The sequence below is a fragment of the Dendrobium catenatum genome, unplaced genomic scaffold (genome assembly GCF_001605985.2).
Source record: "Dendrobium catenatum unplaced genomic scaffold, ASM160598v2 fragScaff_scaffold_142, whole genome shotgun sequence".
NCBI lineage: Eukaryota > Viridiplantae > Streptophyta > Magnoliopsida > Asparagales > Orchidaceae > Dendrobium > Dendrobium catenatum.
In genome coordinates, this window is record NW_021318604.1 from 986988 (window position 1) to 1004822 (window position 17835).

General features: G+C 35.0%; 2 protein-coding genes across 2 annotated transcripts; both read left to right on the plus strand.

Annotated features, from left to right (window-relative positions):
- Nucleotides 1–197: 197 nt before the first annotated feature.
- On the plus strand, nucleotides 198–1463 carry LOC110094103 (uncharacterized mitochondrial protein AtMg00810-like). The gene has a single exon (XM_020819254.2). The coding sequence runs from the start codon at nucleotides 198–200 to the stop codon at nucleotides 1461–1463; it is 1266 nt and encodes a 421-aa protein (XP_020674913.1).
- Nucleotides 1464–7283: 5820 nt separating this feature from the next.
- Nucleotides 7284–13352, plus strand: LOC110094105. Its single transcript, XM_028700857.1, has 4 exons — nucleotides 7284–7543; nucleotides 7678–8005; nucleotides 10417–10545; nucleotides 12091–13352. The coding sequence occupies exons 1-4, from the start codon at nucleotides 7391–7393 to the stop codon at nucleotides 12648–12650; spliced, it is 1170 nt and encodes a 389-aa protein (XP_028556690.1). The 5' UTR covers nucleotides 7284–7390; the 3' UTR covers nucleotides 12651–13352.
- The last annotated feature ends 4483 nt before the right edge of the window (nucleotides 13353–17835 follow it).

Consider the following 17835-nt stretch of genomic DNA (forward strand, 5'->3'; position numbering starts at 1 on the left):
AAGCACTTCTCAAACAACAAACCTGGACACTTGTACAAAAACCGGCCAACAAACCGGTTATTGGATGCAAATGGACTTACAAAATCAAGCAACTTCCAAATGGCCAAATCGATAGATACAAGGCGCGACTCGTTGCACTGGGATATGCTCAAATCTTCGGTCAGAATTACAACGAGACTTTTAGTCCCGTAGCAAAAATGGTAACAATACGCTTACTCTTAAATCTTGCAATCAACCATAATTGGCCCATGCTACAGCTAGACGTCTCCAATGCGTTTCTACACGGCGACCTCCAAGACGATATATACATGAGTCAACCTCCAGGCTTCGAGGATCCTCTCCGCCCGGATGCCGTTTGTAAGCTACACAAGTCTCTCTACGGTCTCAAACAGGCGCCCCGTCAATGGTTTCAGAAACTCACAATGGTACTTCAATCAAACGGGTTCAGGTGTAGTCGTTCCGATCCATCTCTGTTTATTTTTGCAAAACTTCACATCCGAATTTACTTCTTAATCTATGTTGACGATATCATTATGACAGGAAACGATCAACAACACATTCAAATGATCCTCGCCGAACTCAGATCCGCGTTTGCCCTTAAACAATTAGGAGAAATTTCTCTTTTTCTCGGCATTCAAGTGACTCGATCTAACAAAGGATTCTTTTTATCACAGGCACATTATGCTCAGAAATTACTTGAGGAAGCTGGTCTCTCAAATTGCAAACCAGCGCCTACACCTATAGCTCCAACATCCAAACATCAACTGCCAAACACCAAACCATTTCACGATGCATTTCTCTACCGACGGCTATCAGGTGCTCTTCAATACCTTTCCATCACACGACCTGACATTGCTTTTGCAGTTAACCAGGTGTGTCAACAAATGCATTCTCCGACCGACCGAGACTTTCAACAACTGAAACGCATACTTCGGTATGTTAAAGGAACTGTTTCCTATGGTCTACCGATCATAGCCGGCGACACCAACCTTCGCACATTCGCTGATGCAGACTGGGCCTCGGACAACACAGATCGCAAGTCCATATCCGGATTCTGTACATTCATGGGACCAAACTTGATCTCTTGGTCGGTAAAGAAGCAAATTACAGTAGCAAAATCTTCGACTGAAGCTGAGTATCGAGCCTTATCGGCAGCTACCTCAGACGTTCTTTGGCTACGACGTCTCGCCGACGAACTTCAGTTACCACAGAAGACACCGACCACGATCCTATGTGACAACATCTCTGCAATTGCAATAGCGAAGAATCCGGTGTTTCATGCCCGCACGAAGCACATCGAGATTGATTTTCAATTCATACGTCACCACATCCTCAACAATAACATCTCCATACAACACATCTCGTCACAGGAGCAAATCGCAGGCATCTTAACTAAGCCGTTCGCGGTTTCTCGGTTTGAATATTTATGTAACAAAATATCCATTCAATCACAGAATGCATAATTTGAGGGAGAATATAAGCATAAGCAGTCATGTGTTTTGTCCCACATACACTGTTCTGTCTTTTCCTTCTCACTGTTACTTATACATATAGATATCCTGTAATGTACTTTGATACACAATAATAATAATTTCACTCTTCCGTTTATTTCCTCTGTTCGTTCAAGCCTTTCTTCCCGTCTCTTCACTCTCACAAGGCTAACCTAACTTAAAAAATATGAAGAATTTCACACATAACACTTAAAATTCAAATATTTACAAAAGTAACAGCTATGTTGTTTTTTGTGAATTGTTCAATTAAATTATTTACATGTGTCATGATTAAATTGCCAGAAATTTGACAAAAGAAAAATTTGTAAGCAAACACTTTGTTGTGAATTTTAATATTGGAAAAAAGAAAAAAGAAAAAAAGAGTGTTACTTTTGTAAATGATAAATTTTTGTGTATGTAATTAAAAAAAGTTTAACCCATCCGGGCCCAATTTCGGGCCAGGGTCAACTTGGGCAGGCAAGGGGCTTCTTCTACCCAATCAACCAGCGCGTTGATCTCGTAATTTATGAACAAAAATACATTAGAGAAGGAGGAGGAGGAGGAGAGATCGGGATTAGGGTTAAAGTCTCTAGCTTTTGTATCCGTGTCGATGGGGAGGGAGATGGACGCAGAGGAAGAAGGTCCTATGAGCTCTCACCAGAGCAAGCCGGGCATCCTCATCGTTGGCTGCCCCAACATCGGCAAGAGAACACTCCTCTCTAGTAAATTTTTAACTTTCTTCCATTTTCTCAGTGTTAGGCGAACTTAGATTTGGATCTGTATTATTCTGATAATTTTGACATTTGGCTACAGAAGCAGATAACAACCGATCAAAATGAACTTTTTGTACCTTTTCATTTTTATCAATATTCAGTGTCATATTTTCATTATGGGTCTTTATTCAGCAAAGGAGCTATATATAGGCAATGAAAACTAGAACTTGATCCAAAATAGTTGGAGAAATAACGAATATGCGGAAGCACTAAGACGAGTCAAGAAGGATAAGTGTTAGGATCATTTAGTTACAGCTAGTTGGTCTTTGATGAGCATGATAGAGGAGTCGAGCATGATGAAGAAGCTAGAAGGGCGTTTTAACTGTGAGTAGCCAGCACAGCAGCGAAGAGAATACAAAGGGCAGAGGAGTTCAAGGGAAAGGAGCAATAGACAGAGGACCCTATGTCAAAATCCGAACACCTCTCCCCTAGGATTTATGAAATCCCATGAAAGCCCAAATTGGGGAAGGAAAAAAATGAGATTTAACCAAGAAGTAGGGTTTTCATACCCTAGAAACTGTTTGGTAAGATTTACCCTAAGGTGTTGTTTGGCAACAAATAGGATTTGATTCAACTAAGATTAAATAAATCTTATAAATCTAGATTTAGTAAATCCTAGAGGAGTTAAATCCAGAATTAGGCATGGTATGATAGATGTTAAATATGGACAAGTCATAGTAAATTATTGATAAATGCTTATAAGGTGTGGGAATTAAATTTAGGAAAAGAAGAAGCATAATGAGGAGAATTGGTGTAAATATTTGAAATCCTACTTCCCTCCAATATTTACTAAATCCCAGATTTAGCCTAAAGTTGGATTAACATAGGATTCAAGTAGTCATAGCATTTATTTTGTTAAAAAATTGTTTAGGAAGATTTAGCATAAATCCTTGCTGAATATTTCCACCAAAGAAACTCTAATTCTTGGTTAAGTCCTAATTAAATTTGCATTCCAAAGATCCCCTTAATTTAGATTTGCTACATGGTATTTATGACCTTTGAATTGATAGATGGTAATTGATTACACAATGATTATATAAAGACCAACTATTGATTTTTGCAAGAATTAAATGCAAAAGGAAAATAATCTAAGGATATTAAGGAAGATTATAAATCATTTAATGTTGGAAAGATTAATAATGGAAATGTGATTCAATAATAGTGAATGGAAAGTGATCTAGGGTTCAATTCAAGAGGTTGATTGATGGGATCATTCATGATTTTGATTTGGACATTACATCATTTAGAGATGAGGTATCATGAGCATTAAAATTTTAATGATTAAATCCTTTGATGGAGATTGCTAGCATTGTTAATTTTTAGATCATACCATCAAGATTAATGATCTATTCATTAAGATTGCATAGGCCATATGGATTGCCGATCACATGCATGGCGATGGAGATTGAGAGGCAAAAAAATTGGACCATTGGATGGTGATCCACATGACAATATGATTTGGGTGAATTTTAAACATGTTTTGATAAATTGGTATTTTGAATTTAAATTTAAACATTCTTATTTTATGGATTAGTTTACGAAAGGATAAAATTTCTCTTGAATTTTGTAGTTATTTAGTATGGATAAATTTTTCAGCCAACCCCATTTAGTGGGATTAAAGCTTGTTGTTGTTATATTGAGTTAGTAAGAGGGATAACCTTGAATTTAATTAAATTCTTGTTATAATTTCTCATAAACATGCTTGATTCCTGTAATAGAAATCAATTTCAGTTCTCTTAAATCGTCTTTATTGCTCTCCTCTCATATCCTTGCAGTTGTTGGCCCACCCTAAGCTATCAAAGTCATTGGCTATATTTCAATTCTCTGTTAGTACAACTTTGTCGCCTTCCTTCAGAAACTAGGAAACTATTGTAGATCCTCTCCGCCATCTCCTGCAGATCTTCCAGCCATTGGCCACCCAATGTTTCCTTTTACAATTGCTAGAACCCGTTGGAATTATAGAAACAGCAAGAAACAATTTTGAATTGCAATTCCAACAGTCTGGAATCAGAGATCGACACAGTGATCTTGCTGTCTAGATGTACATTCTTAATTATGATGGGACAATCGATTTATATACATTGGATGTATGGATTGACCAATAAGAGACTTGTTTTACATTATTCAGGCATGACACTCATGATATGGTCGCCTTTTGACCTATTGAACTTAGCTACCCTGCTTTGGCATGGTGGATTGCTCAGCTGAAAGGGTATGGCCATCAGGAAATAACATAGGGACAATTTATATGATTGATTAAGGTAAGTTAAGAGCAAGTGTAGCAAAATTATATGATGGAATTTAGATGTTAAGTAGCTAGTTTGGGTGTAAATTTTGGGGATGTACAAATGTTGATGAACACTATGTCGTTACTCTTACTTTTAAATAAACTCTCCTTATTCACAACCATAGATCTTAGTTAGGCCAATATGATGTTGATGGATATATAATGAAAGAACCATTGTAGTAGGAAGAAGACACAAAGCTTGCTAGAGGGGTTCTCTTACAAAAATCAAAGAACAAAACTTGTCATCCATAGCAAGTAGAAGCCAAAATTAGATGGAAAAATTTTCTACAGCTAGAAAACAAAGCTTAAAATTTTACTAGAGTCTAGAAATAGACTATATATGTATAAGGACATTTGGTGGAATAAGGATGCAATTAAGAAAAATAAATGTTCTTTTGAAGAAGCAAATTACAAATGCTACGGAGGTTTATAATAATTATAAAAAAAGCTTTTGTTTTTGTAAAGAGAGCAGTAATTAAATTTATATAATAGGAAGGAGAAATTGAAATAGATAAAATGGCCAAGGAAATATAAGATATCTATAAACTTAAAATATACTTAGATAATAATATGATTTTAGTGAAAGATGAAGCTATGAATGAAGGATAAAAATGCAATAAAATTTTATTTAATGAGAGTTTTAAGAAAGAAAAAAAATTATTGGAAGACCATAATTAACAAATAATAATATAAAGTAATCCAAAATAGCTTTGAAGAAAATTTAGATAGGTAAAATATTAGATGCATATTTATTACTTGAATGAGATTTAGAGAATTATATGGAATGTTATAATAGCTCGGTTAACAATTCCTTTATATATAATTTTGCTGACTTAAAAGATGTTAAATGATTGGAGAAGAAATATTTTATTATCAATATTTAAGAACAAAAGAGTTATTCAAAATATGATAATTCTAAAAAAAAAAAATGAAACTTATGATTCATATAATGAAGTTATGATATAAAGTAATAAAACACGAACTGATAAATTATTTTTGTTATGAGGAATCAATTTAATGTCATGCTTGAAAGGTTTACAGAAGTGATTTTTCCGCTAAGATAATTATTTAACAAGCTTATAAAGCATAGAAATAATCTTCATATGATTTTTATTGATATCAAGAAAACATGATCATGTGCCAGATGAATTGAATTTGTATGCATCAATGAAAAAAAGTGCGCCTAAAGTATATGTTGTAAGTTATTAAAGATATTTATGGTAAAACATTGTTTTGTATTAAAAGTAATCATGGAGTGATTAATGAGTTCCTAATATTGCAGAATTAAATCAAGGATTAACATTGATTCTATATTTTTTTCATTAGATGTGGAGAAAAAGGTATGCCAAGTGATATGCTTTGGTTTATGCTTTTCATAGATGAATTTAATTGTCAAGACATCCCTTGAAATAATTTGAAAGTTATAATCATGAAAAATCTTGTAGACGATAGAGAGCTTATAATAGAATAATTGAGCATGTGATATGCACTTTTAGTAAATGTAATATTAACGCTTATCAATCAATATTATTTGAAGATAAAGTAATACCTAAGTGACAGGTTTAGGTATCTTAGATCTATGATATAAAAGGATGATGATATTCAGAAGAATATAATTTCCGGAGTTCAGGTTGAATGGTTAAATGGGAAAGTACCTTAGGAGTATATTTTATGATAAGGGAGTAATTATGTAGACTTAAAGATAATTTTTATAAAACTGTAAGTTTATAATTATATTCCTTATGTTGTATGCATCCAATTGTTGTGCAGCAAAAAAATAGCTAAGTTGAGTATTGTAGAAATGAACTAGATGGATGTGTGCCAACATTATGAAGAATAAATTGAAGAATGATGTAGTAGAGGGATGTACCCATATATGGAGAAATTATTTTGTGCGGAGACCGGACGGTGAGAACCGTCCGGATTTGCTGCATTTTTACTGACATTTTGCTGCGCTTTTTTAAATTCTTAGCAAAAGCACAACAAATATTCAATTATGAATGTACCATAATAGAGTATTTGCTGTGCTTTTGGAAAAACTCAGCAAAAGCGCAACAAAAGGACAACAAATATCTCTTCGATCAAATATTTGTTGCGCTTTTGTTGAGTTTTTGCAAAAGCGCAACAAATACTCAGGAAAAGCGCAACAAATAATTTAGCAATTTGTTTTAAATTGGATAAATTTTTAGTAGCAATGAAAGGCATTGCACACTGTATTTCTTATTTTGTTTGAACAATGTTCATACCATTATCAAAGGTGATTTGTTTGATCTCTTACTTGTTCATATCTTTTATAAATCAACATTGGTATCCTAAATCTTTTTTTTTTTTTCTGAATATTTCACCATCCAGAATCAAACTTGTGGGGTATGCGGCTTTTGCACTCAATAGGATGGTTATTCATATATTCTGATTTTTTTTTTATTTGGCAAATTCCATACATGAAAACTATCTCTGGTGTTCAGGCATCGGTACGCGTACTATATGTACATGGTGTATTTTGATAGGCCAAGTATTGTGTCTTTAATTTTCGTGCTTTAATTGTTATTTATGAGACAAGAAATCTCACCTTTGATGCTTCTTTTAATGTCATAACTGTAATTTTCTGAAGCGGTGTTTGAATGGACGCATTGGAGACTGGTGCTTGTTCTGATCCTTGAAGCTTACGATAAATAATATTCTGTTTGCAGGGTTGCTTTCAATAGATGTTCCAGAGATACCTAATTTATCTTCAGGAATACTTTGTCAGGGGTGAGCAATTTTGGGTGATAGAAGTGCTAGTCTTATATTCCTAATTGGCAACATTTGATGCCTACCCATGAGTTATCCTTTGGTATTTTATGATTTGTCTAATCAGGTGGAATCTTGAGACTAAATATTACTCTGCGGAACTCTCCATATGGACAGCTAATATTGATAATGGGATCTCTTTACAAAGGCTGCTAGCTTCGAACCAATTAGCAGCATTGGTGATGGTTTTTGACATGAGTGATGTTAGAATCTTTCTTTTTGTTTCTTTCTTGGATTATCATCATTTTAAAACTTATAATTTCTTTGTTTGCAATCTGATTATAAGCTATTTGACAGGTTAAGGGGGTCAAACACTAATAACTTCATTAATTTGCAGGAATCTTCTTTTATTACTCTTAAGGATTGGGTTACTGGAATTGATATTGGGAGTTTTGAAATTCTTTTATGCATTGGAAATAAGGCAGACCTTGTGCCTGGTCATTATGCCCATGCAGAATACAGAAGGCGGTTACAGAAGCAAGGCGAGTTGAGCGAAGATCCTCATCCTGAATTTTGGGATTATGGCATTATTGAAACTGAGAGTTACAGCCTATTGGGGAATGAAGATCCATCTGCAGAAATAAAAAAATCATGCATGGAGTGGTGTATTGAGCGCAATATAGAGTATATTGAGGCTTGTGCGTCCAATGTGGACTTTGACAAATGTAAGTTTTTCTCCAAGCTATGCTAAAGGTATTTAACCTAGGAGTTTCCATTAACTGTATGAAGATAAATGCAGCCAACCTTTTTAATCATTTGCTTGGCTGACATATGTGATCAAGGGAGCGAGGAATAATCTTGTCTTTTCTCCTCTTTCATTGTTTTGTTTTGTTTTTGTATGGCTGGAACCTTAATATAGCCAAATTCCATCCAAGGATACCCATATCTTATCATTGTGTCATATACTAACAATCTATATCAATATTTAATTCAGTCGCGAACCATTATGATTTGTTTGACATATTGGATATAGATTAGTTAATGTTTCCTTTTTAAGAAACTCTTTTGATAAGTTGTTGATCTACACATAACCTGCTAAAATCCTAGTCAAAATCCCAAAAAATCTGCTTAAAAACCTGCACAAATCTCGCTTACCTGCTGTTAGGCGCAGTTCGCATCGCTTCTCGCGAATCCAGCGAGCTCGCCTTGGTTACGCTGCCATTCTCGCTATTATAGCCCGAGCAACTCTTCTCTCATTCGATTCTTCTTCTTCCACGCGCACACGAGCATCCTTCATGCATTAGAGGCCGCCATACCCTGCCCTATCTCTTGCCGATCCAACTACAGAATTGCGAACTTCACGAGCCATTCGACCCATAGCAATCCTATCTTCAGCCTCCCTGCATGTGGACCTAGCCATTGCTTATAGAACACAACCCATCTTCCACCCCCCAACTCTAGTGTCGAATCCTCCACACCCAACCTAGAAGGAACTTGCAGATCCTTCCTCAATGCCTCTTCCTCCACTCGATTCGACCGAGCCTTCCATTGCCCTCCTTTAATGTGTCGATCTTGATCGACCTAGCCGACCCCATCACTTCTGCAAACCAATTCCCGATCCCACTTCTTCCTCACGCCAAAGCCAGCCTTCCACCTGCATAATCCACCGAACATCTCACGCACACTCCGAACAAGATCCGACTCTTACCCTTGCCAGATTCGGCCTCCATCTACCTAATTGGATCTCTCACAGCCTCCACTCCCTAAGCCTTCCATCCCCTTATCGCATCAAAACAACAGCTTTTCTATAGTCCAAATCAACAATAGCTCCAACCCATTCAAAACAACAAACCCAATCTACTAACTCAGCCCAAACCTGTCCCTCTATCACTAGATGCTATTAATATTATTATTATTATTATTATTATTATTCAAAAAAGAAAAAGAAAGAAGAGAGAAAAATAAAAAAGAGAGGGATTTGTGTGTAATTTCATCTTCGCTGCCTCGAAACCGACATTGTCACCATCACTGTTTCATCCGTCGCTAAGGTATGATGATCACCAAACTCAAAATATCAAGTCCCATTCTCGATGCTCGTGGCTCACTGGAAAATCACCTATACACATTTTTCTCTAGTGGTGAGAGGGAATCCGGTGCAAAGTTCGCTACAAGGTGGGTAGGCCATGTACATGCTTTTTCTAGCGTGACAGTGATAACCATAAGTACTCGTGTATGTGCCATTATGCATGTGGGAAAAGAACTGTCAAATAAATATACGATTGCGGCATCGATCGAGATATTTGTTTTGTACGTTCATATTAGGTCTTCGAGGTCTATTGTCCCTTGGATAAAGCAACTCATGACTGTCGACAAGGATCCTTTTGTCAGATTGGGTTGACTACCTCCTCTGACTAAGTAGACTAGGGATCATGATGACCCGGGACTACGTAACAATGAGATATTTATCGGGTCTATCATCATTACCCCCACCATCCGCTTTAAGAGCAAATTGGTGAATTTTTGGTTTTAAATATTAAATTTTAAATACCTAAACATGCTGTTGCTATACGTCGGACACTACATATTTGTTTGACGACTAGCCTTAATCGGAAGTTCTCACTCATGATCGGGAGGGGTAATTAACTATAGGGGCTTGCGCCTATAGGAAACTTGAAAACATATTATAAAGTCCTCTCAAAATGAGCATGAAATCTCTTGGTAGTGTCTTACTTCAAAACCCAATATGCTTTTTGATAATTTGCCTCGGAACTTGAGCGTTAAACTCTCCTCAACAACCAAAAAAAAAGAAAGGGGCAGCGGTGAGACTAGGGCACGAATTTTCGGAGCCCACATAAGTCAATTATTGAAGATATATAGCAATTATTCATTTGTAAAATGCTTTGCAATGGCATGGCATCAGGGTCTAATAGGAAGGATGTGCCCGCCCCCCCCCCCCACCCCCCACTTATGCAATTTTGTCATTTATTTCAACCTGGACTGTTGATAATTCTACCACAATTGTTAATGTTTCGAAGTTTTAACTTGTTGAAAGCATGGTTACAATACCTATGAGAGCTTCTTTGTGTATCTTAATGCTACTTAACTATGCTTTTTATATGTTCCTTCTTGCTGACAGGTTTATCAGTTGATGGTGATGTTCAAGGTGTAGAGCGTCTTTATGGAGCTCTTGCGGCCCATATGTGGCCTGGAATGATCTTGAAGTCTGGGAATATGATCAACTTTCCTCAACTTGTTGAGAAGGAAGGTAAAATGGAAGAACTTATTACAGTCCTTAGAGACTAGCTTTACAGTACTAACCATTCAAAGGCTGGTTCAACTAACCATTCATTTTTACAGTTCAGATACATAGTAGATGCTCTCTTTCAGTAACATATTCCCTCTGGAAACTTTGCCTAGCTATGATAAATTTGATAAACTATATGCAAGATTAAGTGCCATTTCTATTATTGCATTCTCCATTCTTTCCCATTTCAATGCACACAATGTTTTAACTCCGTTTTGTTTAAGTATATTCCTTCAAACGTCTACATAGGTTGCGAAAAGTGATTTTCATTATTTTGAATTAAAAAAAAAAAAAAGATAAGAGCCCTCACCTAACAAAGGCACCACCTTTTTAACACTATATACAACTATACCTTGATTTCATTTTTTACATTATTTTCACCCAAAGGAAACTACACGTATTTAATATTTAATAATATATCTTAATGAGCTTTTAATTAGCCATACGCAAACAGACAAAATCATTTTTGTGTTTTGATTATTAAATTAAGCCTAAATATTGTCTCATATTTGACTCGGTTAATGAACGAGCCAAAAATGTGCTGCGTAATCATTGAAAGACTAGTTTTTCTTAAACATTGAGTTAGATGGACACTGATAGTGATCTAATTGTTGTTGTATTGAAATTTATGTAGGTCTCAATCATATTCTCTAATCACTTAGTATTTTAGAGACAATAATCTATCTTAACTAACTTAACTTTAATCATATCATCACCCATATCCTATTTTTCCATATAATTGGTGTATTGTACTTCAAAATTTTCACATTTAAGTATCATTTGATCTTATATGCCTATAAAAATAAATCATCTCAGCTTTATTGTCGAACATCTTCCCCTTGCATTTATTATTTCAAGATTTGGTTAAATTGTTGAGAAAATAATAATCTCAAATTGATTTTTGCTTCTACAACTTTAACATAAATTGCATTACCATAAGTTTAGAACTATAGCAAGGCAGTACTCGTTCTCAAGTTTTCTCATTTTTGTCTACTCTACATGAAAAATTCCTCAGCTCTCTATTCCATCTTTCTAGAGCTATTATTCTGGAGCCATTATTCTGTGCAGACACCGGACGGTTCTCCCGTCCGGTTACTGAGCGGTACCGAGCGCGATACATTTTTTGAGTGACGTGGCACATCTTTATTGATCTCTAGACACCCTCCATACTCCGTACAGAATAATAAATCATCTTTCTGAGCACTACATGTGCTAAACTTATTTTGCACAAATTTCATCCATGTTATCATTTAATCAAACTTGTACCCTGAATCTTCTTTCGCTGACTTTCGGCCATTGTGTTTCGGATTTTGATCAACTTGGTACAAACTAGTTTAAGGTTTGCAATTTCACATAGAGAGCTGGTAACTTTATGATGATTCCTGCTGACACAATTAGATACAAAATGCTCTGAGGACCTTGGCCAATTATCAACAAACAAGCGAATTCTCTGGTTTTTATCAAGGACACTGCTATTTATACTAACCGTTGCTTATTTCTTCATAGATTTCACAGATGAGGACACAGATTACGAGATTGAATATGAAGTTTTATCTGGAGGTGCTGATGAACCTTGGGATACCACAGAAGATCCAGGAGCTTCATCCAGTATGCCTAAAGCAGGCAACAAGGATTCAGGAGCAGGTGATGAAGGCAACATTGTAAACAATGGTGATCTAATCCACAGTAATGACAATATTGATCGAGCCGCAGTTAGGGCCGAAGCCTATTCAGCTTCTGGCAACCTTCACAATCCACCCAATACTGATTTTGCATCTGAAGCAGCTACTGTAAAAGAATCTGACACTGTTAAAGTCCTGTCTGAGGATCAAAAACTTGAGCCATCAACTTCGGATGTTCAGGGACAAGGGTTTGCTGATGCAGTTGAGCTAGATGAAGATTTACAGTTCAGTTATGATGATCTAGAAAGGTTAATGGCTGAGATCGGCAATATGCGAGGGAACCTGAGGCTGATTCCAGATTTCCAAAGACGCGAAATGGCGGCGAAGCTAGCCTTGAAAATGGCAGCCATGTTTGGAGAAAGCAGCGATGAAGATGGCCTCTGAAACTTGGTGGCAGTTCTGAGCTCAGGATGGAGAGTCATTGCCATGGCAACTGAGGAATTTGAGACTAGCGATTTGTATTTTTCCTTTTTTTCACTACTTTTTTAGTACTAGGAATTGATTTTTTCCTTTGATTTAGGAGAGTCAAGCCACAGTTTGAGCAGCAGTAATGGCATTGTTAAGCTATGTATGATGTAATCTCATCGTTTGATGATTCAGTTCTACATTTGATTGATGGTAGGGTGTCAATTTGGGTCAACGGATCGGGTTTGGATCCAACCTGACTCGAGCATAAACGGGTTGACCCGAGCCCGATCCGATTTTATAAATGGGTTAAGTTTTTCAACCCGGCAGGCAGCGACAGGTAGTGACAGTAGCATTGGCGTTATGCTTACAACAAACAGCGGCAATGTCACCAACGTCGTTACGCAGCTTACGCTTGGACAAGGGCTGAGGTGAGCATATCAAGCTCGGTTTGCCGGGTTGACATGAATCTGACCCGAATTATAAACGGGTTCAAAAATAGGACTCGAATCCAACATGTTATTTTATCGGGTCGATCAAACTCAATTTTTTGGGATCGCATTCGGGCCAGGCTTTCGGGTCATGCCAAATATTGACATCCCTAATTGATGGGAAGCATGCAGCAATGCATTTAGCTTCAAAATACATGCTTGAAGAAAATATTGCAATATCATTTTACTATGATTTAACATGCCTTGTAGCATACATAATTGGAGAAATATATTTGATATTCTTTTTTGAAGAAATATACTTAAAAATTTGTTTAAGATGAAATTATCAATGCTTTAAAAATCGGACCAGACCGGCCGGTCCGACCGGTTCAACCGTGAACCGGTCCAAAGGCCAGTTCGGTTCAACCTGAAAATCGGCTTAGCTTCGAACCGGTCGGTTTTGTCCGAAACCGTCGGTTCAACCGGTGAATCGGTCGTTTTTTTATGTACCATAAATATTAATTAATTAATTTATTATTTATAATAAATGATTTAATTTAACCTCAATAATTTATAAATGTAAAATAATAATATGAATCTAATATATAAATTTTAAATATAAATTATATATAAATATATAACATAAATTAAGGATTATTTATATTAAACTTATTAATTCATTTGTAAGTTATTTTTTTGTTAAATTTAAATTAAATTTAAAGATTGAATATGCTTAAATTTAAAATTATATAAGATATTAATAAGATATTAGTAATATGTAAGTTAATCTTATATTATTTGTATATCATCTAAATTGTATTTATTACATCATCCGGTTCAACACCGGTTCGTTATAATGAAAAACTTTTAGTGATGAATACAAGTTAATTTAGATGATATAATGAAAAACTTTTACGTCCCATGTATGCTTGAACTGTTAAACCTATAATGAAAAACTTTTAGTAATATGTAAGTTAATTTCGTTATAATGAAAAACTTTTACGTCCCCCAGGGAAGAACCTCATTTGTAATAGACTGCAAACATTAGTGAATTCATTCAAACTGGGCTAGACTCAATGGTTTCTCTCCTTTTTTAGGGTTTTCACGTAAAAACTTTGGTGTCTCTTATGAATGTTGCATCCTCTTTTTTATTTGATTGTGTGCTGAAGAATAAAGATGTTAAAACTTTATATTCCTCTATCACTACAAATATTTCATGACGAAACAATAGTCTATTATTAGATATACTTCAGCTTCAAACTTTGTTTGGTACAGATTTTCGGCTGCTTTCGTGATAAGAAAAGTAGTTAGTTAAAAAATAATGTGGGTTTTTCGAAACTTTTTCATTGTTTGTCGAAATTTTTGTAGTAAAAAAGTTATTTTTGAAATGTTCTTTTTAAAATTATGATTAATAAAGAAGTTTTAGAAACCAAAAATAGAAAAAATTTAAGCTACCCCAAACTAATCCTTACTAAAAATGATTTAGATTTTCAAAGTAAGGCTTCGTTTGGAATGATTTTTTTATTGCTTTTTAAAGTAGCTTTCTAGTACAAAAAATTTAATTTTTGTACTAAAAAGCTACTTTAAGAAGCAGCAAAAAAACTATCCAAAACGAAGCCTAAATCTAATAGAAACAATAACCAACAACAAATGACATAAAATAATGCAAACACCTTAAAGTTAACACAAATCTTTTTTGAAATTGTATATAGACTGAATGAGAGTGATGCTGAAATTTCTGATAACTAAACCTCACCTAATTGATTAATTAATTTCTGATAATTAGACCTCACCTTATTAATTATTCTAAAGAGAGAATTAGTAGTTGAAATACATGTCATCAGAGAGATCAAATGTAAGCAAATCTATTACAAATCTGCTTCCAATCAGTTTATCTATTTGCTTTACAGCACATGAGATCACCTCCCAACAACATGGAAGCAAATAAGTGGTGGAATCTTTAGAAAAAGATTAACAACATGTGAGAGCATATAAAGATAAAGCTGAATTTTATTTTTTTGCTTATAAAATAATAGAGAAAAAGTCTAAGATAACCTCCAACTATTTGTGTGTCATCAATTTAATCTTAGAGTATTATATTTTTTCATTTTAGTCACTCGACTATATATAGAAATTGACAAAAATTAGGATGCAAAATTGAATTATATAAGATTAATTCCTGAGGGATCATTTGGATCAATTTTGTATAGTCGAGGGATTAAATAAAAAAATGGCATATTTTAGGATTAATTTGATTATATCGATTATTTTGAGTTTTTTCTCTAAAATAATATATATAAACAGAGCATTTAGTGATTTCAGCTTCAGCAACAAAAAGGATTTTCAACTTTAATTGATCACCACATGTTTCTGATTTTGTTCTTATATATGTGACATAACTTTTTTATCCTAAGTCTTGTCTTGTAGCTTTATACTGACCTCGAGCTTAGCTGGGTTGGTGAGAGTGCGTGGTTGGGAACCCCCCAACTCACATTCGATTCATCTCTCAAGCGGTGTGACTTCTTATGTGAGGAGAAAATAAGTGCGTGGCGTGGCCCGGCACCTGTGGCCTGGTTGCTGCTAGGCCCGTTGAGGGATTAGTTACTCCGCCAAACACCTACTCTACCAGTGATGGCGTCATTGACCTCGGTTCTTCTTTCATGGAGGTGACTCTTAAGAAAATTCATTTGTTTTTCTGTAGTCAAACAACCAAATTTAGAGAAAAGATGGAACTAGCTAGCCTTAAGTCTATTTCTTCTCTCAAAATAATTAGCAAAGTTAAGATGTTCTGAAAACCTCTTTATTTGATGTGCTAATGCTGATGGTTCCATTTGAGCACATCATAATTCTAAAGTTTCAGCCTTTTGGAAGGATATCAGGAAGGTGGTTCTTCCACTTAAAATTGATTTTAACTTTTGTATTGGAGATGGCTCTGCCTTCTCTTTATATTTTGATCCCAAATGGAATGGAAAGTATTTGTTATAATGAAAAACTTTTCAATGGCAATCATTCTTCCATTACTACATTGATGGTTAAGGTTAAATCCATTGTTGCCTATAAGCTGCCCAAATGAAACTTCAAACCTTTTGGCCAATAGATGGTGAACTACTATTTGAGCAATGGATGATGAGTTTCTGCAATGATAGGATTGCTACTTAATAATCATCCCACTAATGTTTTGGAAGACTTAGGTTTCGTTTGGGATGACTTTCTTACTGCTTCTTAAAGCAGTTTTTTAAAAGCCGTCCGATATGAAGCCTTATTGGTTGGGTGCCAGATGTTTGGGCACCTTTGACACATTTTGGCAGCATATTGGAAGAATTGCAAGCAACATTGGTTTTTGGTTGCCTCACTTCAGATTTTTTAGGCCATTGTTGGCCTCTGAGCTATGATGCAAAATCAAAATCCAATCAGGTTTGTTGATTATGTGCAACCCAGCAACAAAGGTTGCCTTCTTCAAGATAAATCATTCATATCATGTCTGTTGCTGCATGATGGCAAATGTTCTACCCCCTTTGGATGCCTTAATCTGAGCCTACCTCATTCTTTTGGTGGAACTTTGTAGAAATTTTATTGGATATTCTTTTTATTGTATTCTCATATTCTGTAGAGCCTTGCTTCTTTTGTTAGTTGGTTCTTATTTATCTCGCACTTGTGATCTATTTTACTCAACAAAATTGAGCAAAGCCCTCATGATTTGCAAAACAACAAAAAGGAGGATTTGACAAAATCAAAGAAGCCATTGCAGTTATCTTATTTATTGTTCTTGCTGCTTCTTCAATCCTGAGGTTTGTCTGCAAGCCGTTCTAACGAATGGGAATGTATTATTAATTTAATTCCAATGAAAAACAAAAGTATTTGGATGGCCGGGGAAATTCAAATCACTGAAAGTGCAGCTCTTTAAGTTAATGGCCTCACTATCTACACTCCTTTCTTTATCTTTAGATTTACAGCCTTTGCTTTTATAATTCAAAAAAAAAGAAAAAAAGAAGAAGATGAATTTGAACGTGCCAAAAACGAACACTTTCTTCACGAATAATTTCAAATACGAGCAGATCACAAACATAAAGCTAAACTCGCCCAAACTCAGCTCATTTATAGTCCTAATACGAGTTCAATAGAGGTTTGATTATTTTGCATGACTTGACTTTATGGAACTCAATTTGTTTCTTTAGATTAGTTGTAATAAGCTTCATTTTATTCACTCTCTTTTAATCATATATCTCTATCATTATTTTATATAAAATTAAACCATAGTTCATCTTATTAATTCATAGTATTTTAAAAAAGTGAGCTGAAGCCAAACAGTTTTCTGAATGATTTAAAGCTTCCAAGCACATGTAATACAGTCAACAAACCAACAACAACTGATATAAACTTATTCAGAAATTCTTAAACGTATAATGCTGTAATTTCTGATAAACAAACCTCATCTAAATTCTAATTGATAACTCAAAAGGAGAATTATTAGTTGAAGTACATGTCATCAAAAAGATGAACTGAAAACAAATCTGCTGCAGATCTGCTACTAAGCTGTTTATCTGTTTCCTTTACAGCACATCAGATAACCTCCCAACAAATGGAAGCAAATAAGTTAAGAAATCTTCAGAATAAGACAGACAACATATGACAGCATATAAAGTTGGGTATTCAGCTTAATTACAACTGAATTTTACTTTTGTTGGCATATAATAAGTATTTTGAAAGAACATTTAGTGATTTCTTACTTCAGA

What these genes read in the sequence shown, in the direction of transcription:
- LOC110094103 (XM_020819254.2), top strand. Translation starts at nt 198, where the DNA reads ATGGTAACAATACGCTTACTCTTAAATCTTGCAATCAACCATAATTGG.
- LOC110094105 (XM_028700857.1), top strand. Translation starts at nt 7,391, where the DNA reads ATGATTTGTCTAATCAGGTGGAATCTTGAGACTAAATATTACTCTGCG. An exon ending in TGGTTTTTGACATGAGTGAT is followed by an intron (nt 7,544 to 7,677) that starts GTTAGAATCTTT and finishes ATTAATTTGCAG; the next exon opens with GAATCTTCTTTTATTACTCT. An exon ending in CAATGTGGACTTTGACAAAT is followed by an intron (nt 8,006 to 10,416) that starts GTAAGTTTTTCT and finishes TCTTGCTGACAG; the next exon opens with GTTTATCAGTTGATGGTGAT.